The sequence below is a fragment of the Centropristis striata genome, chromosome 24 (genome assembly GCF_030273125.1).
Source record: "Centropristis striata isolate RG_2023a ecotype Rhode Island chromosome 24, C.striata_1.0, whole genome shotgun sequence".
Lineage (NCBI taxonomy): Eukaryota > Metazoa > Chordata > Actinopteri > Perciformes > Serranidae > Centropristis > Centropristis striata.
Genome location: NC_081540.1, coordinates 7,133,985 through 7,161,298, shown reverse-complemented (window position 1 = coordinate 7,161,298; position 27,314 = coordinate 7,133,985). Strand labels below are relative to the sequence as shown.

The 27,314-nt window shown below is 37.3% G+C and overlaps 1 protein-coding gene across 3 annotated transcripts in view; it reads right to left on the bottom strand.

The window, feature by feature from the left end:
• mcf2la (mcf.2 cell line derived transforming sequence-like a) overlaps positions 1 to 21,046 on the bottom strand; it is a 60,516-nt gene extending 39,470 nt beyond the window's left edge. For 2 of the 3 annotated variants that reach the window (XM_059327844.1, XM_059327843.1), the window contains exon 1: positions 17,010 to 17,193. In XM_059327844.1, the coding sequence (XP_059183827.1) occupies positions 17,010 to 17,193 (184 nt within the window). Of the gene's footprint in view, positions 1 to 17,009; positions 17,194 to 20,901 lie in introns of those variants that run through there. The other variant, XM_059327841.1, reaches the window with a different exon arrangement.
• Between the last annotated feature and the right edge of the window lie 6,268 nt (positions 21,047 to 27,314).

Sequence of the window (27,314 nt, the reverse complement as noted above, 5' to 3'; positions counted from 1 at the left end):
CAATTTTGATCCAACTTTGACAAGACTTGCGATGATCTAGAATATATAAGGGTTTTTTATGGAAGTATATGCTTAATTATGTTCATTTCATACACAGATTTAGTGGTCAGAAACCCTTCAAAATGACCACATTAGACACTAAGACTATGAGGAAAAATCCATGCTGCGTTTTGGTTTAAAAATACTTTTGACGTTTAGGAGATTTCTGCAGAAATGGCATTTTTCTGCAATTGGATGACAAGCATTTTTGTTCTGTAGACTGCTGAGAAAACTCCTTATTGTGATTATACACAGGAAAGCCATCCATCCTCTGAATCCTCTGGGTCTCTAGTTTGTTGTTGTAAAGTTTCATGAGGCTGTGATTATCCTAGAGGTCACAACTGGTCATTTTATACAGTGAAGTCAACTTTAAAACAATGCTCTCACTGTGCTTGATATTATAATAAAGCTTGAAACACGAACTTTGACCGTTGTAGCATACAGACAGGTGATCTAATCTGTCTCAGCATCTCAACCTGACTCAGTTAACAATAAATAAGACTGCACACACAGTGTATAGGTGTGTGTTTGGATTTGATTACAGTTAACACTCCTTTCCAATGTAATTTGTAAAAAAAACTCAATTTGTGAAACACACGTCGGTAGGGTCAGTGCTCGAAGGTGAAAGAGAGGCAACAGCCCAATTAAGTCTCATGAAGGTGCAGTCCATTACACACACACAAAGCATCCTCTCTTACTGTCTCCTCCTCCTCCTCCTCCTCCTCCTTTGTTCTGCAGTCATGTTCCTACAGGTCTTCATTGCTAAACACACATTGTCAGTTCAAAGATGGCAGCCAGCTGTTCTCTGCTGGTTAATGGCTGCCAGTGCTGCTGTGCTGGTCAAAGTTCAAAGCCACAGGAAGCTGCAGAGCTGTCTGATGTTCACTCAAACACACATGCACACACACACAGGACCCTGACTGAGGACTATGCAAACAAAAACAAGCAGGACATGGTTGGACATGGAGGTGCACCAACATCATATCTACTGTGCACATTTGCACATTAGAACCATTTCGCTGCCTGACTGAAGCGGTTATCTGTGCTCCCCTTAAACCCACCAGACTCCATTGACAAAAACAGCACTTTTAACTTGCAGGAAAAGGAGTTGCTAGTCTACCGCTGCCTTAGTCAATTAGTTTGTTTGTGTTATTGTGCAACTTTGTTGATTTAAAGGGTTACTCTGAGTTCACCAAAATCACACAATAACACAGTTAAACTAAATGATTGAGGCAGCGGTTAACCAGCAACTAGTGTCTTCTGTAAGATAAAATTACTGTTTTTTTCAATTGAGTCTGGTGACTTTGAAGAGAGCAGGAAAGCAGCTTTAGTTCTCCCTGCAGAAACTTAAAGAGGAGCAGTTTTTCTTCCATTTTAATTAGATTTTTATCATAGTTATACACCTGCAGGCAGAGAGGGTTTAATGAGACGGGCTCATGATGAGTTGCATTATGGGAAGTGTAGGATCCTGTAGGAAAATAGAAAGATTTGAATCTATAAATTGATTATAATACATTGATTCTCTAAATTGAACAGCTTCACTTTCCACTGTGCAAACTTAAAGTAGGCTGTGTGTCGGCAAGGTAAAGCATTAAAACGTTGCAAAATGCACTATGGATTAATACTTAATTTCACAGATTTTACATTGAAATATTAATAGAAATATGTAGATACAATAATTAACATCTTTATACACAAATACTTTCTTGATAGCACTTTTATAAGGTCCCAGAGTTACGTGTCCATATGTGTTTTTATGTTTATGTGCTTATTATTTTTGTTATTGTTATTAAATGAAATAAGTGCATGGCAAAAATTTGGAATGATTAACTAAAAGTACCATGTTTGGTGACCTGCTATAGCTGCAACAATCAAGAAACATTTCAGTAAATTCTCAGCTAGATCCAAGCACTTGTTTCATAACTGCAACCTAAATGAATAATTATTAGCATGTATGCAAAGACAAGCACGTTTCCCAATATTGAGTGCTGTAGGAGTAAACAGTGATGTAGGTGAGCTTGGATATTGACCCTGCCTGATGATAAGAGACAGACGTGCAGCAGCCAGGCGTCACTGAGACCGTCAGCCCTCCATCTGCTGCTCCGGTATGCACCAAATGGAAAGCACTGACTGGGAATGTAGACTTGAAGGCACTAGGTTGGAGAAGTGAGGGTTTGTGTGTGCGGTGAGGGTGTGGCAGCGGGGTTAAAAGTTGCTGCGTTGGTATCAGATGCCAGCAGAGAGATGGTCAGCTGCATTGTGTGTATTTGCATATAGAGAAGCAAGGATTTGCCAGCCGCTCTGCAGCTGTGTGTGTGTGTGGACGTGCACTTGTGTGAGGGAATCTGAGCTCTATTATCTGGCATTATAGTCAGGGTTTACCAAAGCCCCATCTGTCACTGCTGTGGAGCCTAACACACACACATAGGCATACACACACCATGTCAAAAAACAACTGGGTCACAGGGCCAACTCTGGACAGGAATGTGTGTGTGTGGTGCACGTGCCCAAAGCTTGAATTAGTGTGAATCAGGACAGAAAACAGCAGCCAGATGAACATTAAAATATTACAAATGGTCACGTGAGTTCAATCCAGACTCTTTGGGTTTCCTGGTGTGCAATCAGTGATTAAGGACACGTTTTAAACTCCATGTTTACTCTATGATTTCCATCCTACATGAACGTCTTGGTGAGGCCAAGAAGCTGAAAGTGACGTTCTCTCAGCTACGGTTAGAAAACCAGAACAATGACTTCAGGCCTGACTCCGTCACTGGCACTGAGCCCTGATTTACTGAATAGATGGTGGCATCATCATCTCAGCAAACAACACACTACTGTGGCCCTGTCTGCAGTCTGCATGGCCGCCACAACACACACACACACACACACGCACGCACGCAACTGCTGCTCGGAGGCCGAGTTCCCATCCAATGCATGCAACAATTAGCTGAGATTTCATTATTTGCATCATTACCAGAGTAAATATGATTAATTACATCAACTGCATTGAGAAAATACATACATTTTTTGGTTATTTCTCCCAAATGTGAAATATATATTTTTTTATTTTTCTATTATTTTACACGGTTGTTATTGTTTTTTTCTACATTAGGTCCAAATGTTATTAAAAGGTTAATTACTTTTATTACAAATATTAACCACAAAATGGACATTGAAATATTTTTTTACAGTATTATTCAATTGCTTAACGGTCTAGAATGTTAAAATACAGTGAATTGTATGTAAAAAGTCGTGTATCAGATATACACATCTAATTGCTGAATGTAAAATTCAGGAAACTCGTTTTTTTTTTACATCAAAACTTAAAATGTAATGAAGCAAGAGTAACCTAACACTTCCTGTCATATTAAAGTTAAAAAAAAGAAAGTTATTCTCCAAATATACTTTTTTTAAAAATATTTACTGTATATTATCTGTATATTTAAAGAAATTACCTGTAAAATAACATACAGGTGTTTACTGTTGTTTGTGATTTTGACACTTTATTTAGATAATTTTATTTTTCTGTTATTTTACAGGGTTTTTATTGTTGTTTTTCTCTACATTATGTGTATAAATACACACACAATACAAATAAAACCTTTAAAAATGTTAATTACTTTTATAACAAATATTAACCATGAAATGGACGTTGAAATCTGTAAATAAATATAGTAGAACTTTGTAATTATTAATTTTTACAGTATTATTCATTTGCTTAATGGTCTTGAATGTTAAATAGAATAGAATACATACATCATATTGCTGAATGTAAAATCAAGGTGACTTTGGTTTTTTATAGTAAAACAACAACTGTAAAAAGGTGGTCGAACAGGGTCATATTAAAGTGAAAAAAACAACAACAAAAAAAACCTTAGTTATTCTACAGTTATATCTTTAAATATATATATTAACTGTATGAGCTGTATGAAGTGTTTTGCAGACTTTTTACAGTGTGGAAGCAATCTGAACTCACAATATAACTACCATAACTTTAACAGCTCAGTAATTATTAACACAGTTTATTTTGTTTGTTTAAAAATGACACATTGTGGTTTTATGAGTATTTCTTGTTTGGGAGCAGTTATTTCCTGAAGTTCGTCAAAGGCTCATGGAAATGTTGGAATTAAGTCGCTCCTAAACACTTGGAGCTGTTGAAGCATCTGTGGTGCAACTCACTAAACTACAAAGCATGTACTCGCAATCTTGTGGCTTTAAATACAGGTCCTCCTCCCTTCCTCCCTCTCTCTCTCTACCATTAGTGAGAAAAAACCAGCAGCCTTTTTTAGCTGCCTCTGGCCATAGCTACCAGTCATTACACTACTCAGAACAAAGAAGAACATGAAAACTGAGGAAGACAGAGTGGGGGAGAGAAGGGAAAATCACACACACACACTCAGAGAATAAGTCAAGATCCAAGAGGTCTGTGTTTTTACTTGCCCTAAAAGAAACTCGCAGCTGTAGGAAAAACCTGACACGACTCTTTTACACAATGACATCATGCACTTGAAGCGAGACTTATCTTCCATAATAAAAGGTCACAGACGGGGTGCTGTATTCTTTTCTTTTTTTTGGACGTTTTTGCATTTGCAATACAACCTCGCTTTTAGTATTCATGCAGCAGAGCGAATGCATCTGATCAGGGCTGGCATGGTTCATATTAAACTGTATCTGTGCTGAAGTTGAGTAGGTCATCATCAAAAGGTCAACAGAAAGCGATCCTTCTCTTCAAAGCTGACATGTAGGGCACGATGAAAAGAAGGCTGCCCCGGGGTCTGACTACAGCTCTGCAGAGAGCACTATTTCAACAAAGTTATAGCACGTTTTACGTCTTTTTCACCTCGGATGATGTATGTGATGCATTTGGCCAGTTTGAAAAAGCCATTCCATCAAATATCCACCAGTGAAATTGTTACTTATAGTTCTGGTTTGCTTTCATAGTGCAGAAATGTAAGCAGACCAGATTAAAAAAAAGAAGAGATTTGCAGAGAGGGCCTGTAAAAAAAGGTGGAGAGCTGCTTTGTTTGTCTTTCTTTGTTTCTTATTGGTTGGAAAGTTGGCGAGGAAAAATATAGAAGGGGTTAAAAGAAAAATGGAAAGCAACGGATAAAAGAAAGCTTAGTATGGCTTAGTGTCTCTGTTGGATTGGTGTTTGTATCAAAATGTATTTACTGTATATTGTCTGATGATGATTCTATGTACCAAATTGTATTTTCCAACTCCTGGACTTTGTATGACTTTCCGAATAAAAAAAATGTAGACAAGGAAAAAACAAAGCAACATGGAGATGTTTGATGTTTGTACGTTTGATTCTACCGGCTGTAATCTGCTCTGGTGTTCCTACCAACTAATTTGTAAAGAAAGCTCCTGTTGAGACTCTGGGGTCGTCAATAAAGTGTTGATCCATTATTTCAGACAGCTGTAGAATCAGAGAAGGCGACCCTTGATGCTCTTCTACCACGATGGTGAGTATTACATTATTTTGAGCAATACGTTGATAATTCTGCAATTTGCTTTAGCTCCGTGAAACTGAAGGACACAAGATTCATCTTTATGCTGTGATGAGATGCCACGATTTGATTGGGAGCCACAATCTGCTGCGTTTTGGTTCATTTGGAAATGGACTGAGACCCCGTCTTGAAAGTGGTCTTTAACTGGTTGTTTTGGTTCCAGCAAGTATGATTGGAGCGTCCACAAGCAACCAAACGAACCGAAACAAGGATTTAACCACCAGAGTTCGATTGAAACGGACTAAACAGACTCTGGGCTGTGAAAGCGCCCTAAAAGACAGGTGTGATCACATCAAATGCACAGTGAACATACGTTATTCTGGATTCCACTGCAGTTCAGGACAAAACCTGTTCATTAGAAGTCATTAGTCTATCAAACCACCAACTCAGCACCCCGTGATGTGGTGAAGAAACGTATGTTTTGGTCAATTTAGTGTGCTTCGTAGCCCCTTATTGGGTGGCCCCTATTACTTCTATTTCTGTCATTGCATTGACTTTGTTTTGGTAAGTTATAAAATAGAGAAAAGCTCATGAGAAGTTTTGGGAGCTTGACTCGGGACTGCAAGTGCTGATATATCAGCTGATCTATTCAGTGAGAGTCAATGAATGAATGTTAAAGATGTTGTTGCTTTAAAAATCAATATGTCTGATATTTTGAGACTTGATGTTGCCATCATCCGATCCCCCCTCTGGGCTCATTAAAGATTCATCCTATCCACTTAATCTAATCCGAGTATTGAGTTTATTGATCTGGCTTTTGTGTTGATACACTTCCTCTCCTTCTGTCTGCTGCCGAGGACTCTTGAGGACAAAATGAATTGACTGATCGCTACATTACAACAGCTGCTGCCAAATCGAATGCAAACATGTCTTTTTAAAGGAACATAAATACTTCCTGTTCTGCTTCTACACACACACAAATGTGAATCAACATCCCAGATTGCATTCTGGGAGCTTAGCTGTCAACTTCTAATCTTGATTTGGCAAAAAAGCAATGACGGGATGGGTTGATACCTTGGTACCAACTGTGTGCATGTGTGTGTGAGCAGGCTGTATAAGCTCATAAGATAACCTCGGTCCATCTGCCAGTGGAACACACACACACTCTCTGCACAGCAACACAAAACACACCTGAAAAAGCCTAAAGAGGGCCAAGAACAACAAGCCAACATCTCTATAGATTATTATCAAAACTGTTATACAGGTTTGCCATCAGAGCACATCATAGCAAATAAAGACTGAAAAAATAGGCCAATGAACACACACAGACACACAGAGCTGAGAGTGGAAACAAGGGGGAGGAGATGTTGACATTCAAACTCTCAAAAGGGTTTTGTCCCAACTGACAGGAGGAAACACACTGAGTTAATGGGAGCAATGTGATTAACATGCTGTCAGCGTGCTCTGCTGCGTACTGTACTCACGTTAACATACAGCTCAACACACAGCCAGGGCCTGAGGACCACTTTAGACTGGCTTATGCAACCGTCTGATGGATAGTAATGGCTTCAGCAGGAAAAAGTATCCTTGGCTATGAGACGAGATCGATGTGGATAACAGACTCTTTCATAATTACAAACATTTATGAACTGCCTGTAACAAGTTGTTGTTGGACAGTAGTGAGTTTTGTCTGTGCAACACTTAGTCCACTATTTGTAATTAGAAGCGTATTTAACGGTTTAAAAATAGACTGGTTAGTCAGTGCTCTCTGGTAGATAGTTCCCTGAAAAATATTTGTTTGAGATCTAAAAAGTAGCATGATCCGTCAGCAAACACCACATCTCAAGTGTTCGGTTTTAATGTATGGTTAGCATCCAACAACCTCCAGGACTGAAAGGTGAATGCAGAAATGCCGTTTAATGGCGGTTTTTGCTGTATTTTACTCACTGTGGCCTTGTATTTCAATGCAATCTATGCAATATAAGTCCTGCAGCTTTATGGAACCAGCACAATCATGGCTGGAAGTCTGACTCGCTCAAAAACATCTTTTGTGCAGAATAACACAGTTATAATGACATATATCACGGAAAAAGGAAAAAACGCAAGTTGAATTTCTCTTATAAATTACCTTCATATACACAACACTTTTCCAAGTGCTCACACATGCCACGAATATTTAAAACAACAACATTAGGTCTCCACATGCTTTACATATTGAACTATTTACATGTTTCCAACCTCTCCTGTACTCTCCCCTCAGCTCTGTGTAAAAAGAGTTTCAGTGAATATTTGTCAAGTGACCGTTCGTCTCAGCAGAATCAATGATGGCTTCACAGTGTCGCTGAGGAGCAGAATTTAATGTTTTTAACAGGATCTAGTTATTACAAACGCTACATTTTTGGCGACGTTTTAGAGACATGTAGAATAAAGTGATTTTGACAGAAATGCCACAATAATGTAACCTATGATCCATTCAAGGACCGTCAGAGTTCACATTTAGACGAAAATACCTGTTTTTACAGTTATTCGCAATAAATGGTTGATTTTTTGGCGATAAACATATATTTCTGCATTCTTTAAGCAGCTCCAAGCTCATTTTTAATTCAATATAGATGAACATTTTCAATTCTGATCACTCAGTGTCCTTCCTCTAGCAATACCCAGGACAAAATCGGACAAAAGGTGGAGGTTAATTTAGCTCTTTACCTTTAGGTAAACATGAAACTGCAGTTTTCTGTTGCCCATAATTCAGCTGGACAAGAATGAACAAAACACACAACAACTTATAGAAACTGCAAAAAGCTGTTTTTTTTTGTCTGTATCTGCTCTGCATGCACACACCCAACCCACATAGAGAAGCACCTGCAGAATTCTCACAGTCTTATCTCTTTCTATATATAAAACTTATGCATACACATGGAAAAAAAGTCACCCAAAACACCAAAACACACACACACACCAATAACAAACTAGCAGTCCTGCAGACGCTCAGTCACACAGACACTCTACCTGTCATCATCTTCAGCTGCAGCCACAGCCTGGTGGTATCGTGACAGAGTTGAGACACTCGGTTTAGAGCCATTGTGTTGCCGGTACATGTATGCCCCTGATACACACACGCACACACACACACACACTGTTAAAACACATTCACACACAACAGCATATTCTGTCAGAGCACATCACGGTGGAAGTTCAGGCGGTCCATTCCGCCACAGCCGCCGACTTCAGCTGCTTACTGAGCTGTCAGTGTGCAGCGCAGCCCACACACACACACACACACACACACACATACACACACACACCTCCCCCCTCCCGGTCTCTACCAGCCAGTGAGGCGGAGTTTCACATGGTCCGCCTCCAGTTTCACATGTCACACTGTTTTCACTGAAAGGCTTCAGGGACACCAACTGCTCATTCATAATAATGGTTACAGTTCATTATGTGTAATCTGTCTCCACTGTGACTTTTAGTTGATAAATAAGTTATTGTTTCAGGCATTAGGACAGTATGATATATGGTCTAAATGAGCTGAGGACAAAGGATCTCTAGGCCGATACTAATTTGTTTGTAGAAGCATTTTTCTGCCAGACGTCTCTCTCTAACTTCATTATTTTATTTATTGTGCTTAATAGGATCATTTTTTTAACTTACAGATATCAACATGAAACTTCCCCAGTTTATTTACATTAAGACAATGTTTTTTTGCATTACAAGTTTTCTCATGTTATATGCTTAGATATGCAAATGAGGCAGAGACTCATTAAATATGTGATAATTTGCATATATTTCCAGGAAATAAATCTGATTTCAAAGTTATTACTTTATTTTGTTGATATATAAGATTCAAAGTTTTTTACATAAGGACATTGGGATATCTCCTTTTAATATTTAATAAATCAAGAAATACTGTCAAAAACCATTAAAAAAAACAATTTTCGGCATGTTTTTAGGAACAAAATGTTCTATAAATCAGGGTATGAATCATATATAGTCAAACCTCTCTGTAAAAACCTTCAGAATATAAAAGTAAGTTTGATGATTTATGGCTCAGAGCATGAGAAAAAACTAATTTTGAGGAAACGGCTTTTAATGATTTCATACATTGTTAATGGAAACGACTGTTTGAAGACTAAATATTGAATCTAATTCATAAATTACTGTCAAAGCAATAAAAATAAAAAATCATCATGTTTTTAGGAATAAAATGTTCTATAAATCAGATTGTGTTTGTTTCAGATATCCCGGATATCAACCCACATTTGAACGCAACATGCTGGCATTAAATAGTATTAAATATTAAAAAGTATTGAATTAAAAGTTCGAAACTAGGCAAATGCAAAGCAAACATTAAGTCATGTATGTGTTCACTACACACAGTTAAAATAAATTGGTGTTGGTGCCAGAGGGAACGGAGGCCTCTTTCTCTCCGCTTTTTCTCACACTCTCTCATGGGCACAAAACACACACACACACAGACACACAATGCCAGTGTGGACAGCAGGGGGGTCCAATGTGCCACACTCACACCACACACACACACACACACACACACACACACACACACACACACATACACATACACATACACATACAGAAGCTGGGCTGGTAAAAATGTGAATAGAGCCCTCAGGAGCATAAAAAAATGCTGCCCTGCTGAAGAAAACAGTTTCAAACTGTCATTCTGTTGCGTCTGTTTATTCCCTTCACATAAACAAGAAAAACAGTCACTCCTCCCATGATGCCACTCATGAAGTGTATCTTCTAGTCCTAGCAAAGCACTTGTCTGTGTGATCTCAGTTAACATCACACAATTAACTTTACAAACAAGGAGTGGTTGTTGCTCACGCTGTGGTTGGATTAATGCTTCACTGAAAATGTAATTCTACACGTTAATACTTCACATGATGTCAGATTTCACAAATATCTTATGTCTTAGACAAAAACCTTGATTATGTCTAGAGCCAAACAGATATATCAGTTGACAGATATTATCAGCCAGATATGAAAACTTTTTTTTTACACAATATATAATGCAGAAAATGTTGCTTGGCGTGTTTTAGAAATGGTGTTAGATATAAATGTCTTACAAACTAAAACTGAACAGTAATACTATTTAGCTATTTATTTTATTCCTGTTGTCTCAGTTATATTTATATAATTTGCTGACAATGTAATACACTGTTTGTATAATAATGTATAACAATGGTAAAAAAAAAAAATTTAAATTATGTTTGAGAAATTAGCTCTCTGGATGCATTTGCAGAGTGGTAAAAAATCGGTGCACAATCCACATAAAAAAGGTCTATTTTCCAGCTAAAAACAAACAAACAAAAAAAAATGTATTAAACTATATCAGCCATCACATTGGTAATCGATTAATTTTCCCTCTATAAAATCACTTTCGACATCGGTCTCAAAAATCCCATATTTGTCAGGCTCTAGTGATGTCATCAGGGGTATTTCTGCGTGTGCTTGTGAACTCAAATTTTAAGTAGAAAAAAGTAAGATTTGAAAACCCCAATAATCATAATGCAATGATTCACTATCATGTTTGAACTACTTGCACAAATTTTGCACAAAACTAAACTGTGTCTGCTGTATCATTATTGTTTTTATTGTTCTGTCCCTTCATATATATTCATATTTATTAATGAAACTCTTTCTTCCATTTTAATTAGATTTTTTTCATAGTTAGACACCTGCAGGCAGAGCGGGTTTAAAGAGACAGGCTCATGTCGAGTTGCATTATGGGAAGTGTAGGATCATGTAGGATTTTAATCTATAAATTGATCATAATGCATTGATTCTCTAAGACTAGAAAAAGTGTACCATGTAGCTGTTCTTTTTCCATTTTAATCTATTTTTATCATAGTAAGACACCTAAGAAAAAGCCTCAGGGTGAGTTTAGATCAAGAAGAATCACACTAATCTTAAAAGCTGAGGAGTTTTACTTTACAAACACAGGTATCTTTTCTCCTGTGAGTTTTTTTTTTGGTCTCTTCTATGACCTGCTGACCAGCACAAAGGGGATAATCCACACTCACATGCATGAACTCACACGCTCATGCACATGCAGGGAAACCCCTCACTCAATCTGTCTGTTTGCTCTGGCCTTTACATAAGGCTTATCTTAACAGTGTCAACAGAGTCATTTTATCAACTTGCACAATTGTTTTACTTGTAAAGATGATTATGAGCTTGCCCAGATAAATTAAGTGCACATCAGCAACTACCTGCAGTCAGTCGGAGAGAAGATCCACTTAAGATGACGTCTAAATAGGACACATGCTTAATCCTGGCGGTTTCTCTGCACAGAAATAGAAATACCTTCATCGCCACGGGTCAAGATTTAAGTGAATATGGATGAAAATATGGCAACGTCACTGGGTTATGGTGGAAATAATTATAGAAGGACTGAGATTAGGCGTGAGGGAATGAAAAACAATAGATGTGTGGGTGGGATTACGAGTTAGATTAAGGATGAATCTCTCAGTCTAGTCTGAGATAAGATTATCAATAAATACAGAGAGTTGCAGCCAACAGGATTTAAACAGATCTGAATGAAACAGTGGAGGTCAGTCACAGAGACAGAGAGTGTGTGTGTGTGTGTGTGTCAGATTTAGATGATAGAGCACGTTGGCTGTGGGACAGGAAAAGGCAGCAGGTTTATAATGGTTCATTTCCTGTCTCTGTTGATTTATCCTCCAGCAGTTCTGACAGCAGTTTCACCCACGGGTGACTGACTTACAGTTCCACCCTGAAAACTCACATGTCAGAGACCGAAACTCTGCCAAATTGTGTAGGAATTATCAACGCAATTGATGGATCCTGGAGCTCAAAGTGACCACAAGGAGACTTAAAATAACAAAAAAATGCTCAGAATGACCTCAAATTGACACAAAATGACGATATAGACGGACAACATTATGAAAAAATCACAAAGAGACACAAAACAACCCAAAAAAAAGACACAAAATTACCTCATCGGACAATAAAATAACTATGAGACCCAAAAGGACCGAAAAAAGACAAGAAAATTACCCCAATTAGACACACAACTACCTCAAAGAGACAAAACATCACTGCAAAGAGACAAACATTTTCACGAAGACACAAAAGAAGGCCTAAAACAGCCACAAGGAGACACAAGAAAATACACAAAAGAACCTTAAAGAGACACAAACTGACAAGATAGAAAAACAATGAAAAAAAGAAACAAAATTAACTCAGAGACAAAAAAATAACTACGAGACACAAAAAAACACAAAACTATGACAAAGAGACAAATCAACTGAAAAAAAAGAAACAGACCTAGACAGAAGAGACAGACCTAACTGGCCAAATAAATAACTACGAGACACAAAATTACCAAAGAAAGACCAAAAAAAGAGACACAAAACAACAACTTGCTAATTAACTACCGATGACTTCAACTCATTTCAAACTTCAAACTACATTTGACCCACAAAATAAAATGTTTAGTTCCGTTTATGTTGAACTTCCTCCACAATCAGACAGGTGAGGAACTTTATAATGACGTGACTGCATCTGTGGGTGTTTACATGGGATGCAAAGCAGACTTCAGTGTGTGTACGGGATGTAAAGGAGACCTGTGTGTGTGTGTGTGTGTGTGTGTGTGTGTGTGTAAGGGATGTGGAGCAGACTCCAGCTAGAATAACTCCCAGCTGAATTATTTATTTGAGACTTTCCCCCCCACGTCTCTGTCGGTGGAGACGAACACTATTTGGGATCAAACGCTATTGGTGTGTAAACAGGAAGACACCAATTGAGAAGTGACTCACAGGACGAAACAAACAATAGAGGATACGCAGGAGGACAAAACAAGGTGTGAACAAGAATTAAACATCCGTCAGCACTTAAAGCGATTGATAAAATGAGTAGAAAACGGTTTAGAGAAGTGGAACTGGAGTCAGAGCCACCAGACTCCTTTGACAAAAAGAAGTAATTTAACTTTGCAGAATACGGGAGTTGCTGGTCGACAGCTGCGTCGAACAGTTATCTTGTTTCTGATAGTGTTTTATTTTGGTTTTAAAAAGGTTCGTTCATTCAAAAAAAATAACACAATAACTAAGTAATTGGTGCAGCAACTACTGTCTTCTGTGGGGTAAAAATAACAGTTTTTTTCAATGGAGTCTGGTGACTTTGAAGAGAGCAAGAAAACAGCTTTAGTTCGCACAGAGGAGCAGTTTTTCTTCCATTTTAATTAGATTTTTATCATAGTTAGACACCTGCAGGCAGAGAGGGTTTGATTAGACAGACTCATGACAAGTTGCATTATGGGAAGTGTAGGATCCTGTGGGAAAATAGAAACATTATAATACATTGATTCTCTAAAACTAGAAAAAGTGTACCATGTACTGTAAAATTTGGTGTATAAGTCGCACTGGAATAAAAGTCGCAGGCCGTTTTTCAGTCTCTCAAACTGGGAACACAAGGTTTTCTATTGCTATTTGATAATAAATAAATTATACACGTTATTTCAACACTGTTTCCATTTATTTTCATTTGAAACATTCAAAACATAACCTGTTAAGTAGGTTTACTTTTCAGATTGCGGTTTTTCAAACGCATTAACTTCTTAAGGAAATAGTACAACATCTAAGCCATGAGCTTAAATTAACGTTAAACTTTTTTTTTAACCAAGTATATACTTTTTTCCCTTTTTTTTTTAAATAACAAGACTGTTCCTGTGCCGCAATCTTGTGTGTCAAATTTACTATGTCAGCATTTACCTTGGTGAAGTGCGACTTATACACCAAATTTTACGGTAGCTGTTTTTGTTCCGTTTTAATGAATTTTAATTAACAGCTGTAGCCCAGCAACTACTGTCTTCTGTGAGGTAAAATGTTTTTCCAACGGAGTCTGGTGACTTTGAAGAGAGCATAAAAACAGAAACTTAAAGAGGGCTTTGTGACTGTCTGTATTAAACATAAGTTATTTTTCACTGCCTCTAATTTAATTTTCATCTTGGCAAACACCCCCCTCGCCCACACACACTCATCAGACTTTGATCAAATATAATTGTGGCTGAGTGGTTTGGAAAAGGGAACTCAAATACACACATTACATCCAATCAAACCAAACAATGAGCACATTTAAACTCATGCTCTGCACATGTGACAGATCTGTCACAAGTGCAACAAAAAAACAAACAATAAAACAGATTCAATATCGCACCGGGGAGGCTCTGATAACATCACAGACGCGCACTCAAATCCGGCTCACAGCGCTCCAATAAATCCCCGATCAGGATGAGGAGAATAAACACAGGAGGAGGAAGGGTCAGGGTCACTCACAGATGATGAGCAGGGACTTTATCTTAAAAGGTCAGCAGGTGTCAAACAAGTCAAAGAAACCAAGAGTGTGACAACAAGAGGGATGTCATGGGAAACAGGTTGCAAAATCATGAGAATAACCATGAAAGAGGAAGTTTTGTCATGTGTGCCATTCAGGGAAACACCAGAGGAAGTCACAGCAGCTGACGATTAGAAAATCAAGACATTTATTCACAAATACGGAAAGAATAAATCCTTTTTTACAGATTACACTCAATGTTTTTTGTGAAAACAAAACTTAACTACAGTATATTCTACTAGAAGTGAAACCTAAGTCTGCAGGTAAAAAACGTAAATATGAGTTGTATTTTGCTGCCTGTACAAATTACCTATATTGTCGCTTTTGATGGGAGACCAGTCTCGTCTAAACATTGGAGTAGTTGGTTTTAAACACAAGTATAACTACAAGACCTAAAATTACCTTAAAGAGACACAAAATGACCAAAAATTACCCCAATTAGACACACAACTACCTCAGAGACAAAAAAAAAAAAAGACAGAACAATCAAAAAAAGACCTCAAACAACCACAAGGAGACACAAAACAACCAACATAAAGACAGAAATGACCTCATTGGACAAAAAATAACGACAAGACACATAATGACCGAAAAAAGACAAGAAAATTACCCCGATTAGACAAAACATCACTGCAAAGAGACATAAAATTACCAAAAAGACATTTTTTTCTTGAAGAAAAAAGACAAGACGAAACAATCAAAGAAGACTCAAAACAACCACAAGGAGACACAAGAAAAGACACAAAATGACTATAAGAGACCAAAAAATAACTACGAGACACAAAATTACTATAGAGAGACACAAACCGACCACAAGAAGGCACAAGATTACCTCACTGGACAAAAAAATAACAACTATGACACAAAAAATGACCAAAAAAGAAAGAAAATTGATCCAATTAACTACCTCAAAGAGACAAAAAAAAAAAAAAAAAAAACAGAATAACCTCAAAAGAGACACAAAATGACCAAAAAAAAGACAAAAAAATTCCCCAAATAGACACACAACTACCTCAGAGACAAAAAATGATTACAAAAAAAGACCTCAAACAACCACAAGGAGACACAAAACAACCACGAAAAGACAGAATTACCTAAAAGAGATACAAAATGACGAAATGAAAAAATGTTACTACAAAGAAAGAAAACAACCAAAAAAAAATAACTACGAGAAACAAAATGAACATAAAAGACAAAAAATATCTAATTAACTACCTCAAAGAGACAAAACAACCAAAGAAGAAGAAAAAAATGATCCCAAAGAGACACAAAACCACCCAAAAAGTCCAATCTAAAGTAATGGAAATAAGAGCAGATAAAACTAAAACGAGGAGAACAAAAACACAGCACCTGTCTCAGTGACACAGCATTACCAGAATAGCTGCTGCTAAAAATACACATATATCATCTCTAAATAGAGACCAAAGCCCACAGGAAACAGACCAGAATAAACCTGAGCTGTCACTAACAGATCGGAAAATCATCAAGACACCTGGGAGTCTACGTGCACACACACACACACACACACACACACACACACAAACAGGCTGTCAGGTAATTATTCCACCTTTTATTGAACCACCTTGAGTAAATAGGATGTAGTAATATACTATTGTGTATTGCTCTTTTCCCACATGTACTTTGGTCTCTTATGATGGGCCACAGGAGACATTTATCAGAGGAAAGTCATATATTTTACCTATAATATATAATTTAAAATGAGCTTTAAATGATCAGCTGGACATGGCTGATGACGGGGCCAAATTATGGGATTCAAGCTCTCTTTTCAAAAGGCTTTTAGAAATGCTTTGAAGACATAATATTTGTACTTTATTTACCCTTCGAGCTCATGATATTCCCGGGTCAGTGAACGCAACAATTCATCCCATTTTTATTGACTAGAATTGCTTCTTTGTGACTGTAATGAATGCTTTCTCTTCATAAAATAAGAGCACTCATGACGGCAGAGACTGTCTTTTTCTGAATGTTTTCAGGGTGTTTATAATGGGTAATGGGACCGTAGATGCAATCATGTGGCAAGCAACCACAGCACAGAGAAAAGCACCTAAAGATCATGCATATTACCTGCAAAACCTTTCTATTTCTGCCCTCATGCACTGACACACTACAGTTGAGACTCACTGTGCAGCAGCTGGCAGCACTGGGAGCATCTGTAGTAGCTCTCCATCTCCTCCAGAGAGATGCGGACAAACCTCTCTCCTCCATATTCCCGTTTTCCTGCCGTGCATTCCTTCATCCCGTCCCTCCGTCTGTTCCCCTCTTCCTCCGTTAGCACAGGTAGAGAGAAGAGTATCGCCCGCCTCATCCTGCCCCTCCCTCTCTGTCTGTTTCTCTCTCACACACACACACCTGTCAAAATTACTGAGTGATTACACCACTCCTCTTTCCTCGGCCCCTCCCTTCTTCTGTGGAAATCTGCGTACCTGCATCTGACTGAGCTGAATATGAATATAAAGTGATATACCCCAAAGACATGCATCGTTTGCAGGATTTCAGGACATTTAGGGATGTTTTTTATCAACAAACTGATGCTTTTCTTTGCATTCTTGCCACTTATTTCCAGTCAAACTATTAAAAAATTCCCATTGTGAATCAACTAATTATACTTTTGACTTAGAGAATGTCCTGTACATTGAGTGTCACTACTCAGGAACTTGAAGAATCACTTTTATTTTGCATGCCCGGCTGCAGAAGCCTCCACCTTTACCAAACACACGCACCCAAATATTCATCTTCACAATTAATCCATGTCTGAGTGTGGGAGCCAAGTTACATTTATAGAAGTACAAGTTAACAAATAAGAACAATTTCAGTGTGTTTTTATGTAAAATTTGTATGTAAAATCTAAATTTGTTTAAGTCAGCTAAACCTAACTATATGTAATTCATGTTCATGTAAGGATAATATTTGTAAAACGTGGTTATTTTTTGTACCTTTGAAAGAGTTTTGGGGTTTTTTTGGGCTACAAGCTTTGGAGTAAGTTCCTTTAATTGAGTCTCACTGAAGAACGGAGCTACATGCTGTCCTTATAGCAGTTATAGTTATTGATTAGGAGAAATCAACATTGAACACTCTTGTAAGAACAGAACTGTGGAATAAAGTTTTTTGTGGAAGTTTGTTCTCCCTCAAGTAACTTAAGATGTGTAAATCTAAGGTCTTCTGGGCTAGATTTAAAATCATGGAAGAGACATTTTCCATAGTTTTCTTGATAATAACCAAAATCATTATCAAGAAAACCATGGAAAATGTCTAGATATCAGCTCTTAAATTAAACTCTTATCAACTATATTTGTTGTTAACATTATATTTGTCCAAACAAATGTACCTTTAGTTGTACTAGGCACTAAAATGAACAAGAAATTGAAGAAAACAAGGGTGGTCTAATAATTTTTTCCATGATTGTATATTTGGAGTGAAAAATAGACAAAATGCACAATAAACAGTTAAAAATGAATTGATTTAAAGCTTTAAATAACAATAACACATAAATAAATCTCTAGATATGGCAATTTTATCGTAAATTCTTTTTGCCCATGACAATCGTGTAAAAAACATGATTTTGTGAACATAAATTAAAGAGTCCATAATCCTGCCAGGACCTGATTGTCTCAAACTTCCCGCCTTAAACAGAGGAAAGACTTTTATCTATGTAGAAACAACACAACTACACAATCACTCGCGGCTGCTTGTATTCTGATAACATTGACACCAGCAGACCTGCTCTATATGCCGCCTCATTGGTGAAGTTAAACATCTTTTTATCTGTGTTTGGATAGAAAAGCTTCAACAATTGAACCTCCCATCGAGTATCTACAACACTAATCCTCTCACCTGTCTGGTTTCTGGCCTTGAGAGAAACTTCATGTAGGTAAATATTGATCATTTAACCATAACCTGACTACTTCACAAGCTCCCAGAGGTAGAATAAGATCATTTCATACATCCAGACGACACTCACCTCCTCTGTTAGTCTGCGTGCATTTATGTCTCTGTTTCCTTGCTGGTCGACGCCGGCAACACCAGAGGCTGGCAGACATGATCAATACCGGCTCACCAGTCCTTCTGATCAATGTCTTTGACTCTCTGTTTGACTTCCTGTTTACCCGTCTTATCGGCCCCCAACCGTCCAGCTAGTGAACACACATTTCTGCTGCTGCTGCTGGTGTATTGAGACATAAGGTTAAGTTATCAATTAGCCACTCACAAGGGCTATATCAGGGAATCAGTAACAAAGTTCAAACAGCAAAGAGTTCACAGAGTTACACTGCAGGCTGGATGCATAAAGTGACAGTCAGAGTCCCTGCTGGTCCGCTTTTAATATTCACTTGATTTTATATGAGAATAAGTGGCCCTCAGTACAACTACATGCATTTGAGCATGAAATCTTAAAAGTGCAGTGTAAAAAATGCACAAAATAACTTCTTGCAATTAATGTTGTTCTGCTGTTCTTGCACTGATAAAAAAAGAAAGAAATCACAGTAAGTGTTTTTTTATTTGCTTCAAACCTTTTGTATTCCTATCTATACTGTTATACATGCATTTGAGCATGAAATAGGTGAAGTTACTGCACTGTAAACATATTTAAAATTGCAGTTTCATCATATCTGGTTAAGTGCCCTGTTGTAGTGTTGATGAAAAATTGTGGCCCCCTCCAGCATTTAAGTTGCCCATCCCTGTTCTAAGTTCTCCTCAAGGCCACCAGACTCCATTAACAGAAACAGTCATTTTAAGTCGTTGAACATGTGAGCTGCTGGTTCTTTTTCTGTGTTGTTTGTTTGTGATATTGACACAAATTACACAACTTCTGTGTTCTGCAGATAATATTTCAGGTTCAGGATACGATTTTATCCCGATACTTGAGTCATGATACGATATTATTGTTGCGATTTTAAGCATTGTGCGATATGGTGAGTATTGCAATACAATACAGGTGCATCTCAAAAGAAATTAGAATATCATAGAAAAGTGGAAATACCACATTATATAGATCCATTACACATAGAATGAAACATTTCATGTCTTAATTTATTTAATTTCTTCTAATTATAATGATTATGGCTTGTAATTAATGAAGACCTAAAATTCATTGTCTCAAAAGACCAATTTTAAAAAGTATGATTAATATGGAAATGTTTGCCTCCGAAAAGTATGTCCATCGATATGACTCAATTTTTTGGAGCTGTTTGACTTGAACTACTGGAACTGGACTTTTCCATCATATTCTAATTTATTGAGATGCACCTGTATATTGTGATTTAACTGTTTAACTGCATTTTGTGTCCACAAAATTAGATTCAATCAAGAATTGTTTGGTCTATTCGTCTCACTTCAGTCTTTTTATTTCTCCACAATGAGAGTCAAACCCACAGACTGACCAACAAAGTATTCAGTCAAATTGAACTGAACTGATATCAAACATTTATGGACGACAACAACTGCAGCATTTTATCAAACTTTTCTCAACTTTAAGCTTCACTGCTCTGAATGTTTCTGAATGAAACATAAAAAAGAACTTTGCAGCGTTATTTCAACAACTTCCAGACATGATATCCTGATGCACTATATTCCTAAAAGTGAGCCCGCTACGGCCTGCAGAACAGTGAAAATACTGACGGTCCACCCATGCAAAATATCCTGATACTATGCTATATCAATTTTCCCCCACCTCTACTAAACATAGCGTACTCTTAAACTGATACGGCTTCTTTAGCTGTTAAAATCTGTCTTGCTGCTGCCACCGTCCTCAGAGAAGAAGCACATGCAAAACAGTTCGGCATTTCTTGTTCGTTTCTCTCTACTGTAGCATCAGCAGGAAACTTAATAGTTCGGTTCTTCTATTATGTTTGAATAATGAGGGGGAAACACGGCAGGGGGAACCTGCCCGTGGTGATAGGAAATCCTGTCCCGTCATCCTGTCACATTGATTTAAATAACAGACAGACCTCTTTGAACGTGGACGTCCAGTTCCAGAAAATTTGCATCTGAAGCTTTGCGATCATAAACTGACACTGACCTGTTGGTGCCCGGCTGCTGCTGCTGCCGCTGCTGTGTGTTTGTCGGGTCAACACACTGATAGAAATGAACAAATTGTGAAGCAATCCACTCAAAACCTCTTGGCCCTCTTGAATTAACTCCAAAAGAGACATGGTCAAATCACAGTCGGTCTCATAATGCAGTAGGTCTCTCCTCCTCCACCAGGCTGTTTGTTCTGTGAATGTGTGATTGTTTATCCTAGTTCATGTCTGCTCTGTGTTTATCACAGGAAGAGAGGGGTGGAGGCATGACATAACCCCCCTACAGCTAATTATACTGACTTGGCACGTATGTGTGTGTGATTTGGACTATTTGATGTGTGGCTTTCTGTGTATAAGATAAAGAAAGTGTTCTACATTATCTTCCCAACCAACAACAACAGCCGACTCAACTTGTGACTGCTTTTTACCAACACATGATCCCAAAACTTGGTCTGCGTCTGGCATTCATAATGAACAGCGACTTCTTTGAGTGGCTTTTAGTCCAAACAAATGCTGAACAAAATATTTTCAGATGAACAAAATGTTGCTTCTAAGACGAAAAAACACATTGACTTGTCAATTTATACCCTCTTTATCGTCTGTTTTATTCTAAATGGAAGATTCGAAACAAGCTGATTGAGACCATAAACTTATTCAGGAAATGTTTACTGAGGGAATAAATCAGGTGTGAGGTACGGTCATGTTCTCAAAACCGTGTTCGCGTTAATGTCAAAGCGAATTTTTAAATCTTGCATTAAAGAAAATGTGAAGACAAAATTACTACAAAGAGACACAAAACAACCAAAAGAAGACACAAATTGACCTCATTTGACAAAAAAATAACTATGAGACACAAAATGACCAAAAAAATATTCAATTAACTACCTCAAAGAGACAAAAAGTCAAATTTCAAGTAATAGCATTAAAGAAAATGTGAATTAGTTTCCATCAGCTGGTTTAGAGCGAATAAACAAAGCTGCAGTAACGTACTTTGGTCAGAAGATGGCAGTGTAATGTATTGCTGTAGGCTAATCTGTGATCTGTGCATCTCAGATTAATCAGGTGGCTCCTACTGTTGACCTGCTATCTCCCCCTAAAATCATCTGCCCCCACCCCTCTAAAAAGTGAAATAGCAGAATATTAAGAGGATAAAAATATGCAGTTAAAAAAACCAAAGAGCTAATAGAACAATGGGCAGGGGTCAGGGAGGAGAAAACACTGAATAAGTCTAAAAAAATGTATTAAAAGTTCTTAAAATTAACAGGAAACCTAATTTCTAATGCAAAATCTGCTCATAATTCATCAAAACTGACACAAACTGCATTCACTATTTGGGTTAATTGTACTGTTTATCAACTGTTCTAAACTATTATTGTTATGTATTAAATATAATAAGAAACAACCATAAAATGTGACACACAGAGCTACTCAATAACAGTAAAATGGGTCCTTTTTAGAGGTCTGAAAGCACATTAAACCTAGAAATCTATAAATGTTGGAGAAAAACACCATTGTTTGTTTCCTCCAGGATGGTTTTACTGATTGGTTTCTTACCGCTTCTGATTTCTTCTTTTGATACTCAAAAAATATTTGATGCCAAGGACTGTCAGAAGTGGTCTTTGTGACGGGAACAATGTGAACCAAATACTGAAGGTAACTCAATAGTCCTGCTTGTGATTTTATGATTTAAAAGGAAATATGCAGCAGTTTAGACAATGCAAGCTTCTGACTGTGGGTTCAGATTATCACATTATCTTTATTCCACCTGATTGATCGTCACACAATCGCACAAACATGCCCAGTTTAAACTTCAAAAAGCTAGCGGGCAAAGATAGTCATGCACTTTTCATTATGTGGCATTCATTAGATTTATTACTCAATCAAATAAAGGCTCACAGTCCAAAGATCTTCTTGGTAAAGTCCATTCTTTAAATCTGAGATTCTGGCACCATTTCTAATGCTCGTCATATTATCTAATACTTACATAATGTATTAACTATGACTTTTTCTGTGTCTTCCAAACAACAATTGCATGGCAGTCCACCTTTAGCAAAGAGCTGAAGAACTTAACTTGGCATCTGTCTCTTTTAACTGCTGATTTTATTATTTTATATGGATACTGTAGTTAAATAACAGTTTTATAGCTTTAGTTTAGATCTATTAAAGTGGGTTTTATGAACACAGAAGCAAATCATATTTTAGCCACTGGAAAAAGACCCACCTGATATCAATTTAAGTATTTTCTATATTCAGAATATTTTCACTGCTTTTTATTGCTGTCTATTTATGTTTACGATCGGGGATTTGAGGCTGTTATCGATGCTCTCTTCAAAGCCACCAGACTCCATTGACAAAAACTCTAATTTTAGAATAGAATAGAGTCTTTATTGTCATTGCACGGTAGTATAAAAATTACGTTAGCACAATGAAATTGAGGCACAGCTCTGCCTGTCAGTGCAAAAAAGATAAATATTAAATAAATAACCAACCAATGCATGCACCCATCAAACAAACAAACGAGAAAAAGGACATCAAACAAATCACAAAAGTAAGGGACTGTAAACAGAGACACATTGTAAAGGAAAAACCTATTGCACATGTCACACAGAGAAAAAGCTTATTGCACATGTTCTACAGTAAAAAAAAAGCCTATTGCACATGTCATACATGAACCTTGAAGAACACAGGAGTTGTTGGTCCACAAATGCAACAAAATGATCATTTAGTTTGTGTAATTGTGTGATGTCGGTGATTCCCAACGAACCCTTAAAGCAGGGGTGTCAAACTCTGGCCCGCGGGCCAAATTTGGCCCGCAGTGTAATTTTATTTGGCCCGCAAGGCAATACCAAATTATTATATTATTATTGTAAATTAATGACATTGATGTGTTTTTTATTTGAAATTTGATTTTGCATGTCTGCACTATTTAGTTATATATTGTATGTTTATAAGCGTTGCTGGTTCCATATTTAATGTTAAAGCAAAACATGTTTGGTATATATTAACCCATTGACGCCTAAACTGCCTGTAAAACCTCTGGGCGATTTTAAAATAAGCCCCTAAAACCTGAAGTTTTTCTGGAAATTCAACAGAAGTGTCAACGCTTCTACTAAATAATAGATTTTTCAGCCTCTGTAGCAGATAGAAATGAAATTCAAAAAGTATTTGAGAGCTTATACAAATACTACAAAACGACGTATCCGCTTTCCAGGCTTCAATGGGTTAAAAGGTTTATTTGTTCAATGTTGGCCTGCGATTTTATTCAAGTTTTAAATTTTGGCCCATTGTGTATTTGAGTTTGACACCCCTGCCTTAAAGTCACACAAGAACACAGACAAACTACTACTGAGGCAGAAGTAAACCAGCACCTCTTAACTCTTAACTGCAAGTTAAATTTACTGTTTTTGTCAAAGCGGTCTGGTGGCTTTGACGATAGTGCTGATAACAGCTTCAGTTTCCAACCGAGTAAACCTAAACAGGGCTGTCTGACAGCAACATTTAATAACAAACACAATGAAAGGTGCATGATCAATTAAGTTTCTGAGGCTCTGCAGAGATCCCTACCGCTGATTGTTGACAGCACCTCCGGCGTTTGCTCCGAGTCGTCCGGTACCGACAGCTGCTCTCCCATCCTCGCCTTAGGACTCTAAAACTCAGCAGACTCTCCTCTTCACATGAACCTCACAGCTCCTAAAAGACACCAAATATCAAACTAAAACAATGAGCTCACTGAGAACTGTGACCACTTGAGCGGCAGACTCAGGTGAAAGGAAACAGAAAGAATAATGAGAACAGAAAGAGACTGATGTCCATTTAATTTGGTCAGCAGAGGGAGGGGAGGAAGGAAAAGACACACACACAAATACACACACAGGACACTGAGGGCGCTTGCGTAACACTTAACAACATCCAACCTCTGTGTACCGAACACACACGTCTGCTCTTAAGGGTGTTAACAACATTACTGACGCTAATTTTATCTTTGCATTAAACTGAGCTGTGCAGACAATTTTCTGAGCATTTGGACGCGAGTGAATCAACGACCCTAAAAACTGAATATTTTGCACAGACTTCAAGTAATCCAATCAGCATTTCACAGAATGCTGCAGGTTTATATTTGTGCATACTGTAGGCTTTTTATTATTGTTCAGCTGATCTTAATTCTCATGTCAATGCTTACTTTCAGTCAATTCATTTAGCTATATCAGTTTTTTTTAAAGCTGTTTTCTGCATCCATAACTGATGTCTTTTTGTGTCTCTTTATAGTATTTCTATGTGTTTTTGGTTGTTTTGTGTCTCTTAATAGTCATCCTTTATGTCTTTTTTGGTGTCTCTGGATCATTTTGTGGCCTTTTTTGTCTCTTTGTAGTCATTTTGTGTCTTTTTTTTTGGTCATTTTGTGTCTCTCTTGAGTTTGATACCATGTGTCTCAATGGTTATTTGTATAAAGAAAGGTTAAATAAGAAAATAAATGTATCTGTTTGCTCATTTTGTGTCTTTCTTTGGTCGTTTTTTGGCTCTTTGTAGTCTTTTTGTGAATTGTTTTGGTCATTTTTTGGCTCTTTGTTGTCTTTTTGTTAATTGTTTGGTTGTTTTTTGGCTCTTTGTAGTTTTTGTGTATTGTTTTGGTCATTTTTTGGCTCTTTGTAGTCTTTTTGTGAATTGTTTTGGTTGTTTTTTGGCTCTTTGTAGTCTTTTTGTGAATTGTTTTGGTTGTTTTTTGGCTCTTTGTAGTTTTTGTGTATTGTTTTGGTTGTTTTTTGGCTCTTTGTAGTTTTTGTGCATTGTTTTGGTTGTTTTTTGGCTCTTTGTAGTTTTTGTGCATTGTTTTGGTTGTTTTTTTGGCCCTTTGTAGTTTTTGTGCATTGTTTTGGTTGTTTTTTGGCTCTTTGTAGTCTTTTTGTGAATAGTTTTGGCCTTTTTTCAGCTCTTTGTAGTCTTTTTTGTGTTTCTGTCAAACGCCTGCGTCACACAACATGAACAACTTAAATAATTAAAGCAGCAGCATATCAGAAACTCCTGTGTTCTGTTTGGTTAAAATTGACAGTTTTAAGCAGTTTTCTGCATCAGTATCTGGTCTGATCTCAAAGAATAGACTCACACACAAACACATCTGATGACTCCTGGTAGGACAATCAAAGCAAATTTATCCAATTCCCCATTCAATTACCAGCTCCTGACAGTGGCTCCTTTCATTTCTTTGACAATAGAGCAGCATGCCCCGAGTCATATGGACAGAGATCTTGTGACGTGGTGATATGCCAAGCTAAATAAAGACTGCGACTAGTTCCACATGCAACACAATGTGACACTTCCAACGGCCAAATTCACAGCCGTGGCCTGGAGGATGTCACCAAGGGCACATGGAAAGACAAGAGTCAACAGATTTAAAGTGTTTAGGTGTTTTCCAAAAAAACCTCATACTTTCAGTTTAGGTTTCCTACAAATATTAGCTTCTATTACTAACAGCATGTGAAGGATTAATCCCAAATTGCAGTATCTGTATTATACACACAAAAATGGTTGCTGTCACTTTTTATTCTTTCTAGCTGTTTTCTGTCACTTTGTATTGTTTTGGTCTCTTTGAGTGACATTTTGGCCCCAACACTCAGGGCCTCCAGGACTCTTTTTTTATTTTTATTTGAATTGACACATGCACCTGAGTGAATTTAATGATTGGCTGTCAAACACCTCTGTTCACAGTGTAGCCAGTGACAGCAGATAGGCTCATTATACTGCATTACAACCCCAGATGTTCTAGGTTTAATTGGACAATTAGAGTTTAAAAATGTCAAATGCCAAAAATGCGTCCACAGAGAGTTTTCTAATCTAATTTATTCAATATTTCCTTGAAATTGATGAACCACTTATATGCCGAATTATCAGCCTAACTGTGTTAATTAAAATGTCTTATGTGTGGTGAACAGCATTCCTTTGAAATTATAATAATTTGACATTTTGTTTACATAGTCAAATACCAAAAATGCATCTCCAGGAAGTTTTCTAATCAAATTTGTTCAGTATTTTCTTAGTATTAGTGAACCACTTATATGCCGAATAATCAGACTAAATGTGTTAATTAAAATGATGTGATGTGTGGTGGATAGTTTTCCTTTTGTCAATATGCAAACACTTAATTAGCCCTTTTAATAATGGAGTTTGGCGTGCTCACATCATCATAGTTAACCCTCTGGAGTCTCCAAAAGCACCAAAGCATCATGACTTCTTCATCACATCCAGACTAGAAAACAAAGCAGCGTGGAGCCCTACTGTAAATTTACCTCTAAAGTTCTGGCTGTAAACTCCATGAGGCCAGTTTCAGTTTGATGATGATATACCAAGTAAAACTGGAGACAAGCTCAAATATATTTAGTATAAAATGATAGAACTGGATGTAACCCTCTTATATGTT